The 21,551-nt window shown below is 44.9% G+C and overlaps 1 protein-coding gene across 2 annotated transcripts in view; it reads right to left on the bottom strand.

Moving 5' to 3' along the window:
- Window positions 1-21,551, bottom strand: part of cylda (cylindromatosis (turban tumor syndrome), a) — a 33,603-nt gene that overhangs the window by 3,616 nt on the left and 8,436 nt on the right. For both annotated transcript variants that reach the window (XM_062989499.1, XM_062989500.1), the window contains 11 exons: window positions 21,053-21,444; window positions 20,523-20,688; window positions 20,269-20,410; window positions 19,561-19,683; window positions 19,379-19,470; window positions 16,588-16,654; window positions 16,085-16,217; window positions 15,826-15,934; window positions 15,290-15,408; window positions 14,406-14,622; window positions 13,617-13,986 (listed from right to left, as the gene is read on the bottom strand). In XM_062989499.1, the coding sequence (XP_062845569.1) occupies window positions 13,802-13,986; window positions 14,406-14,622; window positions 15,290-15,408; window positions 15,826-15,934; window positions 16,085-16,217; window positions 16,588-16,654; window positions 19,379-19,470; window positions 19,561-19,683; window positions 20,269-20,410; window positions 20,523-20,688; window positions 21,053-21,444 (1,745 nt within the window). In that variant the 3' untranslated portion in view covers window positions 13,617-13,801. The remainder of the gene's footprint in view (window positions 1-13,616; window positions 13,987-14,405; window positions 14,623-15,289; window positions 15,409-15,825; window positions 15,935-16,084; window positions 16,218-16,587; window positions 16,655-19,378; window positions 19,471-19,560; window positions 19,684-20,268; window positions 20,411-20,522; window positions 20,689-21,052; window positions 21,445-21,551) is intronic.

Genomic DNA, 21,551 nt, shown 5'->3' with positions numbered 1-21,551 from the left:
CAGCTCTACGTTTTAGCGTAACGAAATCATAACAACGTTTTTATATCGTTTATTACTGTTTGCTTAAAGGCTCTAACTCAGCCTGTCATACCACGCAGATTACAACGTATGAAGAAAGGGTCGTTGCGCGGCACAGTAAAGTTGCTGTTCTGTCGACGAGCCGAGAAATGCCAGCCTATGAAAGAATCCATTTTTCACCCTGTAATTAGATTTAGCCGTGTCGTCTCTGCGTTAACAAGTCTGCCACTGATTCATAGATCACAATGAAAAGCCGCGATTTCTTACAATCCATGGAGAATATGGCTAGAAGAAATACTTCCAAACTTCCCCGTTTGTTTCTTTTCACAGCGGCAGGTAGTGTGGGTGCCGGGCAGCACAAAGGACCTGGGAACCTGGGTTCAAATCTCGTTTCCTGTTCCTGTTTGTGATATATTTTGATCAGAAGCACACGATTCCTTTATAGAACTGATTTATTACACTTGATAGCAACTGATGTGGTTTAAACACATTAATTCAATATTTAGAAGGGGCGTCCCAATACTTTTGTCCATATAGTAAACTGACAAGCTCGTTTCTATCATTTTCCCAAGCTGCACTGGATTGCCCCCATAATCCTCAGCACTTGCCAAATTCACAGTGCGACTGTTTACCAGGTCCTGACAAGACACGCAGAGCTTGTCGAACACGACACACACCTGAAAACTCAGAACAAAAGGATGAGCTGAGCGCCGGGCATATGGCGCGGCCGTTCGCTAATTCAATATTCAATCTATCATATTGCGTATCGGTTTTCCCGTATGCTGGAGCAGAACGCTGGCTGTGCTGCATGTACGCTTCATCAGTCTGGGCTGTACATATGGCACTGTAGGCCCGGATCGCGTAACATAATCCTCGGTCATCTTGTCACGGATGACAGACGCTCTCAAATGATAAGGAATATCTGTAGCCCGTTATGACCATATGCTTTATGGAAAAGGAAATTATAACGTCTTTTTTCTGTTGCATCCACTGCAAATTTGAGCAAGTTACGCATGTTGACGTTGCACTAATACATCTGAACAGAAAGGATTTATTTATTAGCATAAGTCTATTTTGAAAATAACAAATTACTTTTGTTATGCAAACTGCAAGAAGGTTGGCTGCTATTGGTTGCCTGGGCGCCATCTAGCAGGCACAATTGGCAGTGCCTGCAGCAGACAAAATTGGCCACCGAGTCTGCTGGGAGGAAAAAGACCGGACTAAGTAGGTGGGGTCTTCAAACGGGGTCCTCATTGGCCACAGCTGGATTGGGTAAAAAGAGGAAAGGACACCACAGTACTATCCAAAAAATATCCACATCTGAGAGCAATAAAAGGTAAAAGAAATGGTGGAGAGATGAAGAATGACCTAAAAACAGCAGGAACAACAATTACACCATAAGCAATGAGCTGCATCACAATTATCTCTGTTCCGCTAGAAGCTTCTTGTCTAAAAACAACCAACCAACCAAAAAAATCAAACCAATGGTCAGATGAAACACAAATAAATCCTTTTGCTATAATTCAGCCACCCGAGCACCACCTCAGTCTGACATTTAATAGATGTCTGACCCTCACATGCACAGCATTTTTGAGAGGCAGGGAGGGGGGGTCCTAATGTTTTGGCTCATCAGTGTAGATTAAATAATAAAAAAATAAAACAGGTTGAGCATTTTTCCCTCGTTGTATATTTATATCGGTGTCACCGGTGTATATAACGTGGTACCAGACATCACGCTGAACGCTGGCACAGATCTGCTTTTGCTGTTTTATTTTGTATTTAAGCAGAACGTTTAATGTACATCACTGTAACGGACAGTTTTGTGGCAAAAATATTCCCCGCACACATTAATTCAGCATTGAAGAGAAACAAAATGTGCATTTAAGTTTGTCTTGTGTGGCGTAAGCATGGCTTTAACCATAATTATACTGTCTCGGCTGCTTTATGATGACATCACGGCGGTAAACTAATAGAAGCTCTGGATCGGTCCCCCTTCCTCGCGCTGTATTTCTTTTGATAACACCACTTTTATAATAAGTACAGGCTCCATTTGTGCCATTATCTTCCTCCTTCCGCCACTTCTTACTGTCAAAACACGCCGCAATACATCTGGAGAGGCGTGCGTCGTGTGAATAATTGAAGATATCAGTTCCCGCAAGTTAATAAGTGCGGCGCGGGTCGGGCCGCGGCGGAGTCGCGCCTTGACAAACGCAAGGCATTTGACGCACTTATTATCGGTTAGGCGTAAATATGCAAATGAGCCTCCTGAACTTTACAATCTGCGGCCGAGGCGATTCGTCTCTTTAAGATGCTCATTTGCATTAGCCGGAGCCGCTCGTGCATCATTGCCGTGTCATTTTGAAAGCAAATATTAATCAGTTTTGTGGCATGAATCTCTTTCAAAGCTTCACAGTTCTTTTGTCTGAACGCTCCACGCTGTGACGCTCGGCTAAATTAAGATTTTATTAACTGTAACAGACTCTGATTATTCGAGGTGTAATATCCCTCCCAAAATAATCACTACACCAGCTTTACTAGAAGACATGTTGCCTCGTTTCTGCGCTTTCTTATGACACTTACATGGCTGAAAGTTTGAAAACAGCTGCCTCCCCCTAAAAAAAATCATATATTTATTTACTTATTAGGATTTTAACGTCGTGGTTACACAAGATTCATGTTGAACACAGTCATGGACAGTTTTGTATCTTCAGTTCACCTCACTTGAACGTCTTTGTACTGTAGGAGGAAACTGGAGCCCCCGGAGGAAACCCAGATACGGGGAGAACATGAAAGGACCCAGACCGCCCCACCTGGAGATCGAACCCAGGACCTTCTTGGTGTGAGGTGACAGTGCTACCCACTGAACCACTGAGATTATATTTGTTTATATTGATTGTATTATGTGTTGGAGTCTCAAGCTTTGGAGTTCGAATCTCAGCGCCTGCATACAGACATGATTGGTGAAGAGATTCTTTATTTCTGCTGCAATTGCGACCTCTCCTGGCTGGTCGAGGTACTGCACAGAGACGTTGAATAATGGGGATCAGTGCACGACTCTCTGTACACCAGTGGTGGGCAAACAATGGCCCTCAGACCACATACTACAGTATTATATATATTATATATTATTATTATTATTATTATTATTATATTATTATTATTATATAAAAGGTGAAGCTGTTTAACCCTGCTCACCGAAAGACCGCATTCATTTCCTCCATAAACAAGTGGTTCGATGAGTTCAGCTACACTGCATTGCTTTTGTATGAATTAGTATGTGAACTGTGAGCCTGACTTGATGAATGGGCAGGAATTCCCACAGACACACTCAACAGCCTTGTACTGTGTGAACTGGACAAGAGCAGAGGCCAGATTACTGCCTATGGTTTTGTAACGGGACGTCCAAAAAGCTTATAATTGCACGTCCACATATTTTTGCTCACATATTGTATTTTACACGCTTCTGCAATCACACGCTCGACCGCACATGAACAACGCGAGTTCTTACAGCCGCTCTGAACACTATTCAACATCTGCAATGTAATTGTAGCCTGTATATAGGATTATAATGACACTCCAGGGCAAAAGAACCGTTTTATTTAACGGCAGCTCGCACTGTTGTGTAGGAAAGTACAGCAAAGCACACACACACACGCACACACACACACACACACTCACACACACAGGGTCCATCGGGACAGCAGTCAGACAAACGATGATAAAGTGATGCTCTTATGCTTCTGACAGGCCGAAGAGACGCAGGCTTCAAATACCTCAATAATAAACAGTCTGCCCGTCTCTCTTATCTCTCCGTCACAAACACACCCACACAGCCAGCGGAGGAACCTCGCCGAGATATGAGTCCCTCAAGATTACCAGCAAACAGCTAAACATGATGTAGCTCTCCTGACAGAAATATCAAACCTCACATCACACACACACACACACACACATCACACACACATCACTTTACTAGGTCCTGTTTAATGCAGTGGAATCAGTTTCTTCCCTGAGAAGGATCAAAGGTGGCGCTACAATCCTGGATCTCAGAGGTGCTATCGGCCATCCCTTCCGGCTGTCCACACAGACATGATTGGCTATGGCACCCTGTGTATTCCTGTCTTCCACCCAGTGTTTCCCAGTGATCAGAATAAACAGTCTGATGTTGATATTGGTGTAAACAAGGTTCGACCTCCTGTCCAGGCGCGATCCGATCAGAGTTGATGTAAATGTACTCAAATGTTCGTGAATAAGCCTCGTACGCACTACAGAATGAAAGGCATGTATACACCTCATCATTAGCTTGTTGGGCGTCCTGTTCCAAAACCACCTTCGCAGTTACAACAGGACTTACAACAGGATTTTGGGAAGGCTTCCAATTTGGGAATTCTGATTCTGATCCAGATTGTTCCACATGCAACACCTTTGTGGTAAATCGTTATGCCAACAACGAGCAGACCTTCTCACTAACACCAGCGCCCGGCCTGACTGAACTCCCCTGAATGGAAGTGAATTACAGCAGTCGCGTTCCAAAATACAGTGGACTAGCGGGGATGTAAAGGTCAAGCATGTAATCTCAGCGCGACATGCCTCGTCTCCGTCAGACAAAAGCTTCCCACGGTAGAGCCCACTCGTCTCTTCTGCCCCGCCGGTGCTCCCCTCCTCTCGCTCTAAACCTGCGCTTAATTACAGTCATACCGTCCCGCCGTCTGCTGTCCCTCAACATATTCTTCTTTATTCTGAGCCTTTTTTCTCGGGTAATGGAATGTCAGCTCTCCGTCGCTCCCTCTCCGATCAAAGTGACCCCGCGAATCAATACGCGCGACGGCGGACGACGGGACAACATATAATAAATGACAATCTGCCGCGCGCGCCCTGTCAGACACGAGCCCTGAAAAGCGACTCTCATAGCAGTCATCTGAGCGCAATGGCAGTCGGTTATGTTTAAGGCAGGATTCATTCAGAGGCCCAGGTGGGCATATTACAGAGCAGAGTTGGTTAAAGCGCAACACCCCCCGTCGCCCCCCTCTCGGCCTGTCCAACCCTAGAACTGACAGCGGCCCGACAGATTACAGTTGTAGCTTTTTTTTTATTATTGTTGATGTTTTTCTCGCAGGCTAGAGGTTATAGCCGAGGCAATTTTCCTCTTAAGGGGAGCAAATGGCAGCGGAAAATTGTATGTGCCGTCGCTCGGGCGTGATTGGCAGGACAGGCTCGGCGCGCTGAAAGAAGATCGAAAAGATTCCATACGTGAACGGGGAGACAGAAAAGCAGAGGAAGGGAGGGTAAAGAAAAAGCGCAGTGCATATTAAAAGACGTGTTGAGGGGAGAAAAAAAAAGCAGGGTGGAATTTCACACTCGTCAGGATGGAAACGTCTGCCGTTCTTCCGGCAGGAGAACAGGAGTGAAATCCAGATCCAGATTGAGAGAAAATCGCCGACCAGGTGCTCACCGTGAACCCACTGAGGGTGAAATCCTCCTTTCTTTCTTTCTTTTTACCTTCCCAGCTTTGTGACGGATCAAGAGGATTTGTCACTGCTGAAAAGCGTCCAAGATCCAGCAACGAGAACACACCAGGGGATGAAATGAGAGACCAAAATGTTATATTATCTTTATTTATTATTTCTTAGGATTTTAACGTCATGTTTCACACACTTTAATTACATTAATGACGGGACAGGTAGTTACTGCTCACACAAGATACATTAAACACAGTCCTGGACAATTTTGTATCTCCAATTCACTTCACTTGCACGTCTTTAGACTGCAGGAGACCAACACAGACACGGGAGAACATGCAAACTTCACACAGAACGGACACAGGCCGCTCCACCTGGGAATCGTACCCAGAGCTTTTCTTTATGTATTTATAGAGCTCTGTGCACAGGGGCTCAGTCATGCTGGAATGTTAGAAGGGGCGTCCCAATACTTCTGTTCATATGAGCCTGCGGACAGTGCTAGGAAGGTGGTAGGAACCCCCCTTATTTAAATTTTCTTCATCTTAATCGGTGCAAATCAAGGTTAATGAGCAAACATCTGACAAACCTCTAATTACCAAACTTCTGACCTTATTAATCAGCGATGAATTATGAGGACTAAACACGATTTAGCAAACAAGAACGCGTCTTTGGGATGCGCTCAAGGCCCCATCCATTATCAGCTATTGTTTTCCCCAAACATGACATTGATCCAATTTAACAACCAATCAATCTGAACGGCGGGTGACATTCAGCGCCGACCTTAGCGCCCGGTGCCTCGTGAACTCTGATGCAGATTAAACTTTGGCTAACGAGCCGATATTTCAGGGCCACCCCTGCGGCCATGCTCACAACAACAACAAAAAACAAGATCAATTATCGTAAACCAAACGAGCGTCTAACCGGATTACCCGGCGTGTGCTAATTTGCTCGATTAATAAGCGTCGCGGCGGATCCGTCTGAGCCCTTTATTAATAACAATCCATATCGCGACCCGTTGACGGGTCATCCATTCACAAGCTAACATCATAATCGATGGCGTGCGCACCCCCGAGTCCATGTTAATGAGAGTCATTATTAATTGTTTACAGTTTAGAAGCTGCGCGCCGACCGCCCGTGCGAAAATGGCAAATCTAATTAGGAATGCCACGCGTGAGGCCGCTCGGAGTTACGTCGCGGGTTTAGAGGCGCAATCGTGGCTGACAGCTGCCAGGCGGAAGAAAACGCGCGCGGCGGGAACGGCGGGCCGAAGAAGAGACACGACAGACAGCAGCGTCGGCCAGGAATAAAATACAAGCGGCGTGCCTGCCATCTATTACACAATAGAGCTGCCAGCGGCGTGAAACGATGCCATTGTGTGTGTACAAGCGCTTTATGAGATTTATCTCACAGTCCAGGGGTGGCCCACTCGTCATAGCTCTCGCTCTCTCTACACTGTGTTCCAAATTATTATGCAAATAATATTTTCTCAGATTTATCTCAGAAAATGTAGGCTGCTTAATAATGTGGGACAGCCTTCTTAAGTAGTCTTGCCTTTAATTGGACACACCTGCCAAACTAATTAGCACAGGTGTCTGCAATTGCTTTCAGTGATATAAAGAGCCCTGACACACATCACCATCAATGAGTTTAACTGACAAACAAAAAAATTCTTACCTTATCACTCCTAAACACTTTTTGCATAATAATTTGGAACACAGTGTATCTGTACAGCTGGGGTACGTACAGGCCTCCTGCGCTCCCGAAAAACGTCCAAGACAAACCTGATGTGAACCTGCATACACTATATGGCCAAAAGTATCTGGACACCCTAGTCTAAAACCATGGGCATTAATACAGTGGCACCAACAGCTTCTTTATTAAGACAACCCTTTAATCTAGGGTTAGGCTAGGCTTTCCACAAGATTTTGGACTGTGCCTGTGGACATTTAGGCCTATTCAGTAAAAAAAAAACACCAGATTTGTCAAACAATATCGTTATTGAGCTTGTTTTGTGCACATGGGAACAGGACAAGTGCAGGAGAAAGGGGAAATGGCCTTCCCCAAACTGCTGACACATATTTGGAAGCATGATGTTGATTTAACATCACATTACTTCTGATTATTGACTGAATTCATGTGTTTACCAGGTAATAAATTAATTATATGAAGGGAATGATATACTTCTAACTTTGCAGCAGCAGTTTAGGGAAGGCCCTGTCCTGTTACAGCAGGACAAGCTCCCTGATTGCACCTCCACTCAACAGCTCTGGAATGAACGGGAACACAAACATCAGTGCCCAGCCGTACAAATGCTCTTTTGACTGAATGAGAACAAATTCCCACAGACTTCCCGAGAGTACAAGAGGCCCCAAGTGAAATGAGACTTTTAAATCAAGACGTATCGACAAGCGGATATTTACGCGCCTTCGTTAAGTATCGCGGCCTAACGAAGCAGCTAGCACGCAGTTAGCTGGGAGCTTGGAACATCCGGCGGAGTTAACGTGCATCTGTTCGACACATACGCGTAGTTAATCTGGAGAGCAGATTGCGCTGGGTGGCGGCGAACACCTGTAAATAATGCAGCGTTAACGGAGGCAGACGAGGCGAGCGGGCACGTCAGGAGGGAGAGAAGAGGAAGTGCACAGGTGTGCCGCCTTACACTCGACTTTACCTCTAGTCACACCCATCTCACCCTCTCCCTCTCTTATTTAACACCCGCCATACGCTTGCCAAGTCGCGTGCATCCTGAAACGAGCCACGCGAGTCTCAGGCATCCACGGCGCACACGCGTGTTTATCCGAGCGCGTGTGGGTACGGCAGTGTGGATACCCTCCCGCTCCCTCTCTCCAGGTGATAAGTAGTAAAAACACTCGGCGGAGGTGGCAGATATGATGTTAAATATTTTACGTGTGGGCGCCGCGTATGCAGTTTGGCTACACCTGCTCCTCAGGAGGGGAGCCAGCTGCGGCATCTGCTCAGGAGCTCATTAACAGCTCCTCGCTCACACGGTGAAGCTGGTACAGACTGAACTTTATGCCAGGCTCGGAACGGAGCCGGGCTGCCGCCGGCATGCTAATACGTCCGGGGTTCACTCTCGGACACCAGAGTACATTTACGTTTTCGGCATTTAGCAGAGGCTTTTATCCAAAGCCACTTACAGAGCTGTGACAGTATACTGTATAAGCATTAGAGGGTTAAGGGCCTTGCTCAAGGGTCCAACAGTGACAACCTGGCAGTGGTGGGGTTTGAACCAGCCACCTTTTGATTACTAGTCCAGTACCTTAACCACTAGGCTACAACTGCTTTTTATTTTATACTTCATACAAGAACATTCGCAATTAACACACCAGACCTGCTGTGGCCCTGATCAGGATAAACCTGGTGGATTAATACCGATGCCCTGGTGTGCGTTTAGTTTGGTATCAGTTCTGGTCTTCGTCCCGCTTTAAAAGAGCGGATCACGGTCGGTCTGTTTCGAACCCTTCGCCCTCTAGCCGACGTCTTCAGAGCTTGAGCAGTTGAGGAGTGTAATTATATTCAAATGCAGAAGATAAAGGAAGGAAAATGACGCAGATCACCGACATTACGACCGGTGCGGACGCTTCGGCGGAGACTAGAATAACCTGAGAAGAGGCTGCCGCGCAAAGGAGGCCAGATAATGCCATTAATCTGTCCTGACCATCCCAAAATAATCCAGGTAATTGCTGGAGTTTTGAAGACCACTGTGCAGCAGTTCGAGGAGTCCGAGTGGTCCAAACACGTTATCGCTAATCGGCTCGGAATTGTTCCATATCCTCTGAAGCGATCTCGGTCGGATACAAGGAAAACAGTAATTTACTCGGCGTGAGGTGAAAGACGGTCATTGTGCTTCGCTGGTCAAATCGAGTTTCTACAAGACAGACCGGTCAACGAAATCATAGTGATGTGGGGCCAGCGTGATCTCGGGCAAGATTACACCCGGGGAGAGTCCGTGCAAAAGTTGGCTATGAGCAAAGCGTTCTCAACTGTTTTTAGAACCAAAAAGTATTTGGACAGCTGACCGTAAGCTTGTTGGACATCCTGTTTCCATCCTGTTATAACAGCAGCCAAGACTCTGAAGTATGCCTATGGAAATTTGTGCACATTCAGCATTTGTATGGCTGGGCACTGATGTCAGTTTAAAAAAAGCCTCAGTCGGTGTTCCAGTTCATTCCAAAGCTTTTGAGTGGGGTTGAGGTCAGGGCTCTGTGCCGGCCACTGGAGTGTCTTTAATTTAAACCGAGCATTTCGTTACGTCTTTATAAAGCTTGCTTTGTGCACAGGGGTACAGTCATGCTGGAACAGGAAAGGACCTTCCCTAAACTGTTGCTGCAAAGTTGTGCCTGAAACAATAACTAGTAGTGCTGTCCCAATACTTTTTTGCATCCTTTCTGTCCCTCAAGCTCAATAATAAGTGTCCACATAGTTCAGACATATAGTGCAGGTAGGTACCTGATGAAAATGAGGACTGGCCACTCTGTTACCTTCGAGGTGTTCTGGACAGCATCAAACCCTCTTCACCCCCTGTTCAGGAAAGAAATGACCAGTGTAAATGAATAAATAACAATAATAATGTTCATGAAGCGCATGGTGTGCACATACTTTTGGTCCAACCCTCTAAAAAAAAAAAGCTTGGCTCTGTATCATAAATTCCCCCAAATGCTTATGAAGAGGGGAGCTCCATATGCCCCGTTTTTATTCCCCGTCCTCCCCCCCCCCCCCCCCCCCCCCGAGGCCTGGGGTTGGGGGTAAGAATGACAACGCAGCGCTCCATCTGTTGGCACGGGGACCATCGCAAAGCTAAATTAGCACGTATCACGGGGCGGGCATATGCTATGGCATAAAGCTACAAGAGGGCATTGTGTACCAGCTGCTCTGCTGACAAATCCTGGTGACACTTGTGCAGTCAGCCAGCCAGGATAGGTCAGAGTGACAGCTAATTTGAACAGGGGGGCAAACGGGGTGCTTGGGTGGCGACAAGCAGATGCTTGTTGAACGTGCATTCTTATGCTGTGTCTTTGCCACCGTTGAGGGTGGGGGGGGATGATGTGCGGGCACACACACACACAATCAGTATAGGTGATTTAGAGCAACATGAGCCTTAATAGTTTTGGAAGGTGTGACTATAATAGTGGTTAAGATCCTGTTCGAGTTGCCTCTGTTGGGCCCCCGAGAAAGGCCCCTAACCCTCAGCTGCTTGCATAATATATACACTCAGTTGCTTATATAATATACTGTCACAGTTCTGTGTCACTTTGTTGAACAGAATCAGTATTGGATAGAGACCATACAAGCACCCACTATATATACAGTATATATACATACTGTATATAAATATTGAATAAAAGCCTAATAATGTATGTATGCTAATAACATTACCCCTACCTGGGGAAAATTTGTGGTTGACATTGTGGAACGCCATGAGTCCTGATTAAACCTTAATTCTGCCACCTAGCATCGGTCAGCCCTCGGACGCTCGGTCCTCCTGATGCTGTTGAGATTTCCGGTCAGTGAATTAATTCTATCCATGGTTTCCCGGGTCACCTAGCTGAAGAGCCCTAAAATACACTGGATGTAAATCTGATGTTGCGTTCCCTTGCAAATGTCAGCTAGCTGATGATCCTTGGCCAGGCCAAGCATTGGTTTCAATAGTGGTTCAAGTTCTGCTTGATAAAATAAGCGTAAAAACAGTCACATGCACACAGAACTATCAAACAGACGACTTTCCATGTCTAGACTTACCTCTACAGACTTCTTTGAGTATCAATCAATCATCAGGTCACCACTTCATGACACACTGACAATCCAATACCGCCAGCTTTCTATCTGGGGCTGCTTTCATAACATTAGTAACTATTGGTAATTGGCAACATTATAAACACACGTGAAGCTTAAAATCATAATCATTCAACCACAAAGCGTTCTTTTTTTTTTTGGAAAACCAGGTTTTAATGAACGTTTATGAGCACAGCACAAATAAAAGAGACCAGGGTTTAAGTTAAACAAGTACAGCAGGACAGCTCGAACATGAAAGCACCATCACAACGCGTAACATGTCACCATCTCGACCCGCCGACGCGGCCGTTAAAGCATGTTTACATCGTTACGTCCAGAAATGTATCCCACTGTGTAAGTATGTAACTGAATGGGGTCATATGTAAACGTTTGAAAATGACCTATACTGACCAGGCTGGCACACGCACTTTTAAAGCCTGTTTACACCTGATTGGTTCATGCGCTCTGTATCAGAACTGTTTGTTGCCTAGGGTAAGTGGATTAGAACTGAGTTAGACTGATAGGTGTTTGACTTTATCTTCAAAGTCTGTGACTTTATTTATAATGAGATTAGTTTGGGGTTTAGGTTAAAATGGAATTGAAAATATCTCGGGTGCACGTACAGCTGCTTTTATGGGAACCGTAAATATCATCCTGATACGCAAGGTGCATGAAACAACCCGATATAAACAGCATTAAATGCACCTGAACATGAAACCTCGTGATGACCTCTTGTACACAACAGTTCAAAACAAGACGCCTGAAAACGACAATAGCGACGACTTTGCTCAGTAGAAAACACGTGTTTACAGGTAGCTTGCGATCTTGCCGATGCTCGACTTTAAGACATGTGAACGCCTTCCTATACGTTAGGATGCATATGCGATATTCACACATAAATAACGTCGTCGTCTATTTACAATGCAGCGTTTCTGTGTTTTTGGTTTACAACCAGGTCAAATCGGTGTTTTGACAGTTTGAAGAAAGACTTTGACCAAGTTCTGCTTACATTTTGGTAGCCGTCAATATAAAACACGTTCGGAGGAAAAACTCGGGTCACGACAACAACAGACGATGTGGACCGCCAACTTCCAGCCAATCAGGACAGAGATGTATTTAACAGTCTATTAAACCATTTTATTTGGATACCCAAATATGTTTAATATCGCAAGCTGTAAACAAGCACAAAAGAAGCTTAAATCATTCCATTTTATCCCCAAAATGCTTTGGCTTATTTTTATATTGTTTTAAGTAAGCGCTGGGGAAAACTGGACTTTTTAAAATATTGAATTAAAATATATTAAACAATATTAAATAATGATTATTGATATTACTACTATTATGGTAATCCAGATACATATTCCACCTGAAACGTTTTTCTTTTACTTTTAGCATTGAGGTTCAAATCCCAAACGTAAGGTCACCATCCCAAGTCTGATGGTGGTGCTTTAGTGCAGCACTTAACATTAAGTCCCAGAACAAAAATAAATAAATAAATCTGCCAAATCCTGGGCAGGAATTCTTGGCATTTCCATTCTTGGCAAGTCTGCAAGAGATTTTTCCAGCTCAGTCAACATTCAGCCAAAACAAAGGGAGATAAATAAGTATTATCAATAGCAGATGCACTAACTGACGCATGGACCTGGGTGATTGACATTTGTCGCTATATCATGTTTTATATTTAATAAAATTATAATAAAGACTTTCTATTGAAAAGTAAATGGGGGAGATAAAAATGAGAGAGGTTTAATATTATTCAGCGAAGCTCGATGGTGACCAGCGCTTATATCCAGTCTGAAATACATACAGAGCTTTAGAGCAGCCCGAGTGCCATGTCAGTGCCGTTTTTCAGTACTCTAGGGTCTGTGTGACGTTAAGCAGAGCGTCTAAATAATCTGCCTTATGAGTTCCATGTCTCATCAGAACCCTCTCTACTGAGGCACTCTACTATGTTTTCAGACCAGATATGTAAACCAAAGATTTTCCTTCAAGCGTTCCTTCCTTGCTTCGATGCTGTTGGTCTGAACACGCGACAAAAACATCACAGCAATCACAGCAAGACAGGAAGGATGAAACCGGGAGCTGGATACACGACGCTACACTACCGCGTGCATTCTGTGCATTAACAGACGAGTTAGTAAATACAGAGAATGTGGTTTGCGTTTATACAGGTTGCTGTGTTCCAAATCAGTATTGACTACAGCGGGTACTCACTGCTGGACAGGAGTGACGGAACATAGTTAACACTGGTTTGGGTTGCTGTTCGTCCAAGGACAACAAGACCGGAATCAACAGCACTTTGACGGACGTGTACACATAAAAAAACACACACATACACACACTTACACACACACAGTGCAAATCAGCTTCCTCTCTTCCTCTTCTCCTTGTTCTTTTAGACTATTTACAGGGATATTCAGGCATAACAGGAACAAGGAGTGTCGGTTCTTAGCAGCGTCCTCCTTTAAATTGTTCTTCAGCTGCTAATTCACCCGCCGGCGTCCTTCCAGTTCCGCTCTGCTCTGCGCGCTCTATTTGTACAGGCTCATTGTGGGGCTCTGGTACATGCACATGTAGGCGTCGCAGAGGAGTCGGCGTGCGTAACCCTGGATGTTTTTGGGATCGAGGGCGTGCAGCTCCTCAGGGGTCATTTTCAGGTACGCCCCCACTTCGGGACACGGAGACACCTGTGGGATGTTGAATCCGTTCTGCCCACCTGTTCACCCAAGACATTTACAGATAAACAAAGGTTCAGGTTCAGAATCAGGTCAACAAAGACTACATGACTGAGCATACGCTGCATGAACTAGAGTATTGGAACACCCCTTATATTCTTGGTTTCATGTGTGTCACCCACTACAACTGCTAACAGATGTAATAAATCAATTATTCAATTGGGAAGGGAAGTTCATGTTCCAGCATGACTGTACCCCTGTGCACACAGCAAGCTCTATAAAGACATAAAGAAAAGCTCCATTTAAAGTAACTGTCCTGTACAGAGCCCTGACCTCAGCCCCTCTCAACAGCTCTGAAATGAAATTGACCAGCCATACATTCCCTTTACTATAGATAGATATTAGTTGTTTACAAACTGGGTGAAAAAATGGGGCAAAGAGATGTCCGAAAATATCATACCATCTCTATCAGCCATGCTGTCGAAGAAGAGCCAGGAGGAGGAAGCGGAGCCGTACTTGACGAAGGCCACGTAGTGGCTGGTCTCGATGCAGAGCACGGCAAACAGCTCCATCTGCTGGCGGGGGAAGGTAGCCTGCCTCCAGGTCCCCTCCTGCAGCTCTTTGGGCAGGGAGAGCTTGCTGTAGCGATGGTTCTTACGCCGTGGGTGCAGATGCACCTGCAGACACATTCAGACATGAACTTGTTCCAGAAATACAAGCATGAAATGTGAATAATGTGATTAAAAACACCAGCAGGGCACTCCACACACACACACACACACACACAAAATTCATACAGCCAGCTTACAGCATATATTGGTGAGGGAAAAAATGTAAACAATTTGATGTATTTTATTTTTACAAATGCATTGTTGCAATTATATAAGGGAAAAACTAGTTAAACTATTTTATGTATGTATTTATTGTTTTTTGTCATCTGTGGCATATACATGTCCTGTATGTTCTGGTTGTATTCTAATAAAGTGACAGTGAAATTATTATACACGGGTGTCCTTACATGTATACACACTTCAATCTATGCCCTTCATTAAAACCCAAACCATAAAAGTTATAATGTAGATATTTTCCATGCTGAAGTGTGTATACATGTTTGGACCCCTCTGTATATGGTTATTATACCATTGCTAAAACAACAAATCTAAAGGTGGCCTAAAACTTTTGCACAGTGCTGCACCTTTGACCATGTGACACAATGTGAAATGTATATGTCTCCATCTAGTGCCTATGGCAGCTATTGCAAACAAAATCACCTCACTAAATACAGTCTCTCACAGCTTTTGTATTGCAGTGTGTGTGTGTGTGTGTGTGTGTGTGTGTATTTACCTGTGTATTGCACTTTTCACAAAACTGCTTAATCTTGCCCGCTGTAATGTCAGCGTCTTCATAACACTCCCTGCACTCGTAAAGAGCCAAACCCCCACAGATACGACACTCTCTGGGTGCTGAAATCACACAAACACACACACAACGTGATGATGAAGCGTTTAAAGGCTGCAGTCACATACACAGCGGTATGTCAACGATACAGAACCATTCATTCCCTTTTATTTGGGTATTTCGGGTGACCTCTGCCTACTTGGTGACTACAGAGGACCACATTACTGCCTCTGTATTCTTACTCCACTGTTGGGGCAGAAAGGAGGCAATTATCAACCCTTCCCTCCCTCAGACACGGCCAGTAGGCTGGTGGCACAGACTGGCGCCTTGTAGCCTTTGTTGAGGCACCTTGGTCAGATTTTCAAGTCTGAATTAATTTAGCATATAATTCCAGAACGCTTGGGGCCTGGTCTTCTGCAGAGCAATTTTAAAGCTTGATGGGAGATTACGAACAGCCACTAAACCTCTGTCAGGCAACTCACTGTCCTCCAGAAGATCTGTAATGTCCAGCTCCAGAGACGGAAAGATTTTATTGAACATCTTAAAGTCTTTCCCAAACCGAGGCATCTGGATGATGAGACAGGAAGGAGCCTAGAACAGGAAAAATGAACCTTTATTATTTAATACACAGCAAAATAACTGTTGTGCTACTTTAAGCTGAACAACGCGAGCAGCCTCAAGGCTAACAAAGCACAAAACGTGTACGTCTAACAGTGACAGAGATACAGTGTACTCTCTCACCTCAGCAAATTTGAGGTCACTGTTGATAAAAGACCACTCCAGCAGCTGTTGGCTAGTGGGCACCAGCACTTTATCTTTCTTATCCATGAAGATCTGATAGAAGTAACAGTCCTGAACTTTCTGCCCTGCAGACCTGTAAAACATCAAGAGATCACAAAAGCTGTTTCACTACAGGACTCACCGGCTCCAGAAATAATACGAGAGAGAGATTTTCATTAGGTAAGCATATACTAACTGTTCATAATGAATTAAAGCATTATCAGTATGGTTTTAAAACTTAGAAATTCGGGTGGCACAGCGGTAAATTGTGCTGGCACACTACTGCGGGTTCTAGGGCTCAAATCACCAGCAGTGTTATTATCAGGTTTGGCATCTACGTACAGAAATGATTGGCTATGTCTGAGGAGGACAGAGGTCACAGACAATGAATGAATGAATCTCTAATGTAAGCGACTCTGAATAATAGTGAATGTTTTGATACTGAATCATATGAATGAACGTACCGTAGTTTAAGCAGTGGGTCGACCCTCAGAATGTGGTGGAAAAGAATGTTGAGGAACTCTTCCGGATCTGTTTTGGCAAAAAAATAAATAAATACATATACTCATGACAAAAAATAAGTAATCCACGCCAACCTGTTCACTTAAACTTCCAGCGGGGGGAAGCAAATTCACTTAAATCCTAGTTAGCTTCTCCAGTTTCTACAAGCCCTAAGACAACAGTTCCTTTTGCAATGAGTTTTGTTCAAATTTGCAACCATATTTGTGTTTTCTTTCATGCTGATGCCCAGAAAAATAAGTGCATTTCTTTATATTGTTTGTAATGTTTAGAATTTTCTAATATAGCTGCAGAGAAATGCCAATTACTGATACAGTGTATCACAAAAGTGAGTACACCCCTCACATTTCTGCAGATATTTAAGTATATCTTTTCATGGGACAACACTGACAAAATGACACTTTGACACAATGAAAAGTAGTCTGTGTGCAGCTTATATAACAGTGTAAATTTATTCTTCCCTCAAAATAACTCAATATACAGCCATTAATGTCTAAACCACCGGCAACAAAAGTGAGTACACCCCTAAGAGACTACACCCCTAAATGTCCAAATTGAGCACTGCTTGTCATTTTCCCTCCAAAATGTCATGTGATTTGTTAGTGTTACTAGGTCTCAGGTGTGCATAGGGAGCAGGTGTGTTCAATTTAGTAGTACAGCTCTCACACTCTCTCATACTGGTCACTGAAAGTTCCAACATGGCACCTCATGGCAAAGAACTCTCTGAGGATCTTAAAAGACGAATTGTTGCGCTACATGAAGATGGCCAAGGCTACAAGAAGATTGCCAACACCCTGAAACTGAGCTGCAGCACAGTGGCCAAGATCATCCAGCGTTTTAAAAGAGCAGGGTCCACTCAGAACAGACCTCGCGTTGGTCATCCAAAGAAGCTGAGTGCACGTTCTCAGCGTCACATCCAACTGCTGTCTTTGAAAGATAGGCGCAGGAGTGCTGTCAGCATTGCTGCAGAGATTGAAAAGGTGGGGGGTCAGCCTGTCAGTGCTCAGACCATACGCCGCACACTACATCAAATTGGTCTGCATGGCTGTCACCCCAGAAGGAAGCCTCTTCTGAAGTCTCTACACAAGAAAGCCCGCAAACAGTTTGCTGAAGACATGTCAACAAAGGACATGGATTACTGGAACCATGTCCTATAATCTGATGAGACCAAGATTAATTTGTTTGGTTCAGATGGTCTCAAGCATGTGTGGCAGCAATCAGGTGAGGAGTACAAAGATAAGTGTGTCATGCCTACAGTCAAGCATGGTGGTGGGAATGCCATGGTCTGGGGCTGCATGGGTGCAGCAGGTGTTGGGGAGTTACATTTCATTGAGGGACACATGAACTCCAATATGTACTGTGAAATACTGAAGCAGAGCATGATCCCCTCCCTCCGGAAACTGGGTCGCAGGGCAGTGTTCCAGCATGATAATGACCCCAAACACACCTCTAAGACGACCACTGCTTTATTGAAGAGGCTGAGGGTAAAGGTGATGGACTGGCCAAGCATGTCTCCAGACCTAAACCCAATAGAACATCTCTGGGGCATCCTCAAGCGGAAGGTGGAGGAGTGCAAAGTCTCGAATATCCGCCAGCTCCGTGATGTCGTCATGGAGGAGTGGAAAAGCATTCCAGTGGCAACCTGTGAAGCTCTGGTAAACTCCATGCCCAGGAGAGTTAAGGCAGTTCTGGGAAATAATGGTGGCCACACAAAATATTGACACTTCAGGAACTTTCACTAAGGGGTGTACTCACTTTTGTTGCCGGTGGTTTAGACATTAATGGCTGTATATTGAGTTATTTTGAGGGAAGAATAAATGTACACTGTTATATAAGCTGCACACAGACTACTTTTCATTGTGTCAAAGTGTCATTTTGTCAGTGTTGTCCCATGAAAAAATATACTTAAATATCTGCAGAAATGTAAGGGGTGTACTCACTTTTGTGATACACTGTATAATCTATATTGCTAATGGTTTTAGCATACGATATAACAAGCACATGGTTTGGTATCCACATACTTTTGGAATTAGTTTGATCTGTCTATATATAATCTATAACATAATATTGAAGTGATTTTTTTTCTCATGCTTGTTACTATGTCTGTCACAACCCAGTTCTCAGACCGAGAACCCTAAAAGCAAGCCAGGACTGACAATGCAAGAGTGGCAACCCTGATCCCACCAAGAGACGCAGCTCACGCATATTGTGAATTTACGGGCAGGGTCCACTCCAGAAACGGGGACGCCGCAGCACCTGTGGAGCAACTCGCTCTCCCAGGGTGGAAAAGTGTGCTGGCCTCATACGGCAGCAGAAAACCAAGTTTACTAGACAAAGGAGCTGGCAAATCTGGACCAGAGAAACCGTGTTATATAGAAGGCCTCCCACCTGGTGCGCAATTAGTGCTAATGAGGCACGGATCACTGATAATTAAAAGGAACCGACACATCCATCATGATGATCTCGGTGTCTCATCTGCTGGCCAAAACTAGCAAAGCAGAGGGGCACGACTCCAACATGGCTCACTACCGAACTCTATCAGCAGCTGAGCCATGTTAAAGGATTTCATATTTAAATATGTAACAACTCAAGCGCCAAGCATTTCCAGATCGTTAAGAAGTCATAAACTGTTTATGACAGATTATACACAGGTGCAGCATGTAGTAAACAGAAACATGTTCGGTGTGAGGACAGCTTTAAAACACTGGGAGCATAACGCATAAGAAAATATCTCACCTTTCTCCTCTGATGTGAACCCTGATGCTGCCTCCACCTTTTCTAGGATCCTTCGCAACTTCATTATCTTAGTGGCACAAACGTAACCATGTCTGAAACGTGCACATATGTCCATATTTTATTATAACTGCAGCACTTGCAACTGTAACTTGTACATATGCATGTGTGTGTGTGTGACGTACATTCGCAGTGGGTTGACTATTTCAGTGCGTAGCAGCTCCTGTGTCTCTAGGTAATATTCTACATCCGTTTTCGACTTAGGCCTCAGTAACACCGTATCCAACACAGAACTAAATGAGAACAGACTGAGAGAAGAGAGAAAGAAAGAAGGAAATAGATTATTATTCTACCCAGGCAAAGTTCTGCAAGCCTTAATGGTCAAAAGTATTGGGACATCCGTTCCACCGAAACTGGGACGTCCAACAAGCCCATGGTCAGGTGTCCAAATACTTTTGGCCATATAATTAACATTAAGAACCTGAGCTGGAGCAATTCTAACACTAAAAAAGGACCAACTGGAACTGCATTGTCACCACCCACCACCATAAAGACTCAAGTTTAAGGCCTAGAGGTGCTTGTAGAGCAGTTAGACAGACCCAGTAGGCCTTGTCTGAGCGAAGAAAGGCTGGACAGCCAATCATCTCTTTGCTTCTGCAACAGTGACCTCTACTGTCAGGTCAAGGCACTGGCAAGAGCGTAAGCTTCCATATACATTTTTTTAACCAGAATCTGCAGCTTCTGTGGCTTTAATCACATCACGGGTCAGCCTGTGACCTTTAAAGGTCAGCAGGGGTCGCCAGAAGTACCAAACACTTCATAGGATTTCCTGTCTGTCTGAAATTATAAAATAGGGGGTAAACAGGGTGTTAGAACTGTGTAACAGTGTGTACCAGAAGAGAGTCGAGTCCAGGTAGCAGGAGTTATAGTGTCCCTGAATGCCTTTCTTCTTGCCGATCATCACCTCCAGGCCGTCGTCCTCCGTCCGAGGGGGCGTGTTCTCGTTCACTACCTCGCTCAGGTATCCACCGAACGCTACAGTACACACACACACACACACACACACACACCAAAGTAACGAACACAGATTCAGTGGCACACTAGTACAATGTCGTAGCGCTCACTTCCTGTTGTATAGCGTCTGTACCTATGGAATTGCAGCGTTCGATGGGATTGGGCGAGTGGTGCTGTGAGGGGAAGCGGGAATCTGGGCGGCAGCACTTCAGCTTGACGAACAGAGCTTTCTTTGGAGGGCAGGTAAAGTAGCGCGTGCCTTTAAATGTGCCGTCGGTGCATCCTACACATTCTTCTTCCTACACACACACACATTAATTCACATTAATTAAATAGCAAAAGGAGTAATTAATGACTGGACACCAGGTTATAAAAAAGGTCTGGTTTCACCAAGTAGCACTGGGCACAAGGCAGAATGGGACAGGCACAATGCCAGTCTATCATGGGGCTTTGGCCACTCCCATGCCCCCTCAGACATCCTATCATGTCTGTTTAGACGCCTGGCTAGCCAATAGCACCAAACCCGAACCTCAGCAGTGGTGGGCTAGGTGTAATACACTGCTGTGCCACCCAGCAGTGCCAGATATATGTACATACACATAATCAAACAGACCCAACAGCCTCTAGAAATGATTTCTCATTAAAAAACAAACACACACTCACCAGCTCCAGCCCTGCAAGAGGCTCCAGAAGACCCGGCGGCAGGCCGACCCATCGTATCACCCCACACAGGGGCGGGTTCTCCTTAACTTCCACCAGCGAACCGACCTCTAAGCCTGGCTGTCCTTTGGGAGGTGAAGCCGGCCTTGGAGATGGGGCAGTCAGAGGGGCCGGGGACTCCGGCTGCTCTCCCATGACAGACTGGACGGACAGTGAAAGCGGCCCATGGTTCATGCTCTCATTGGGGCCGCTCTTGCGAGACAGGCTAAAGGGCAACGAGTGGAACTTACTGTCACTGGACAGCGAGGGGGCGGTGAGGGGCGCCCTAGGAGGCGTTGAGGCTTGGTTAAAGTCAGGAGGCGTTTCTGTCAGAGACTTGGCCGGATCTTCGCCCACTGGCAGGAGAGACAAGTGACAAGAATCAATCACTATCATCGGCATTAACGTGATATAACTGATCATGCATCAATGTGGAAAACAATGCAATAGAAGTAAATAACTA

Source organism: Trichomycterus rosablanca, chromosome 27, assembly GCF_030014385.1.
Source record: "Trichomycterus rosablanca isolate fTriRos1 chromosome 27, fTriRos1.hap1, whole genome shotgun sequence".
Lineage (NCBI taxonomy): Eukaryota > Metazoa > Chordata > Actinopteri > Siluriformes > Trichomycteridae > Trichomycterus > Trichomycterus rosablanca.
Note: the sequence above shows the minus strand (reverse complement) of the source record. Positions and strands in the feature narration are given on the sequence as shown.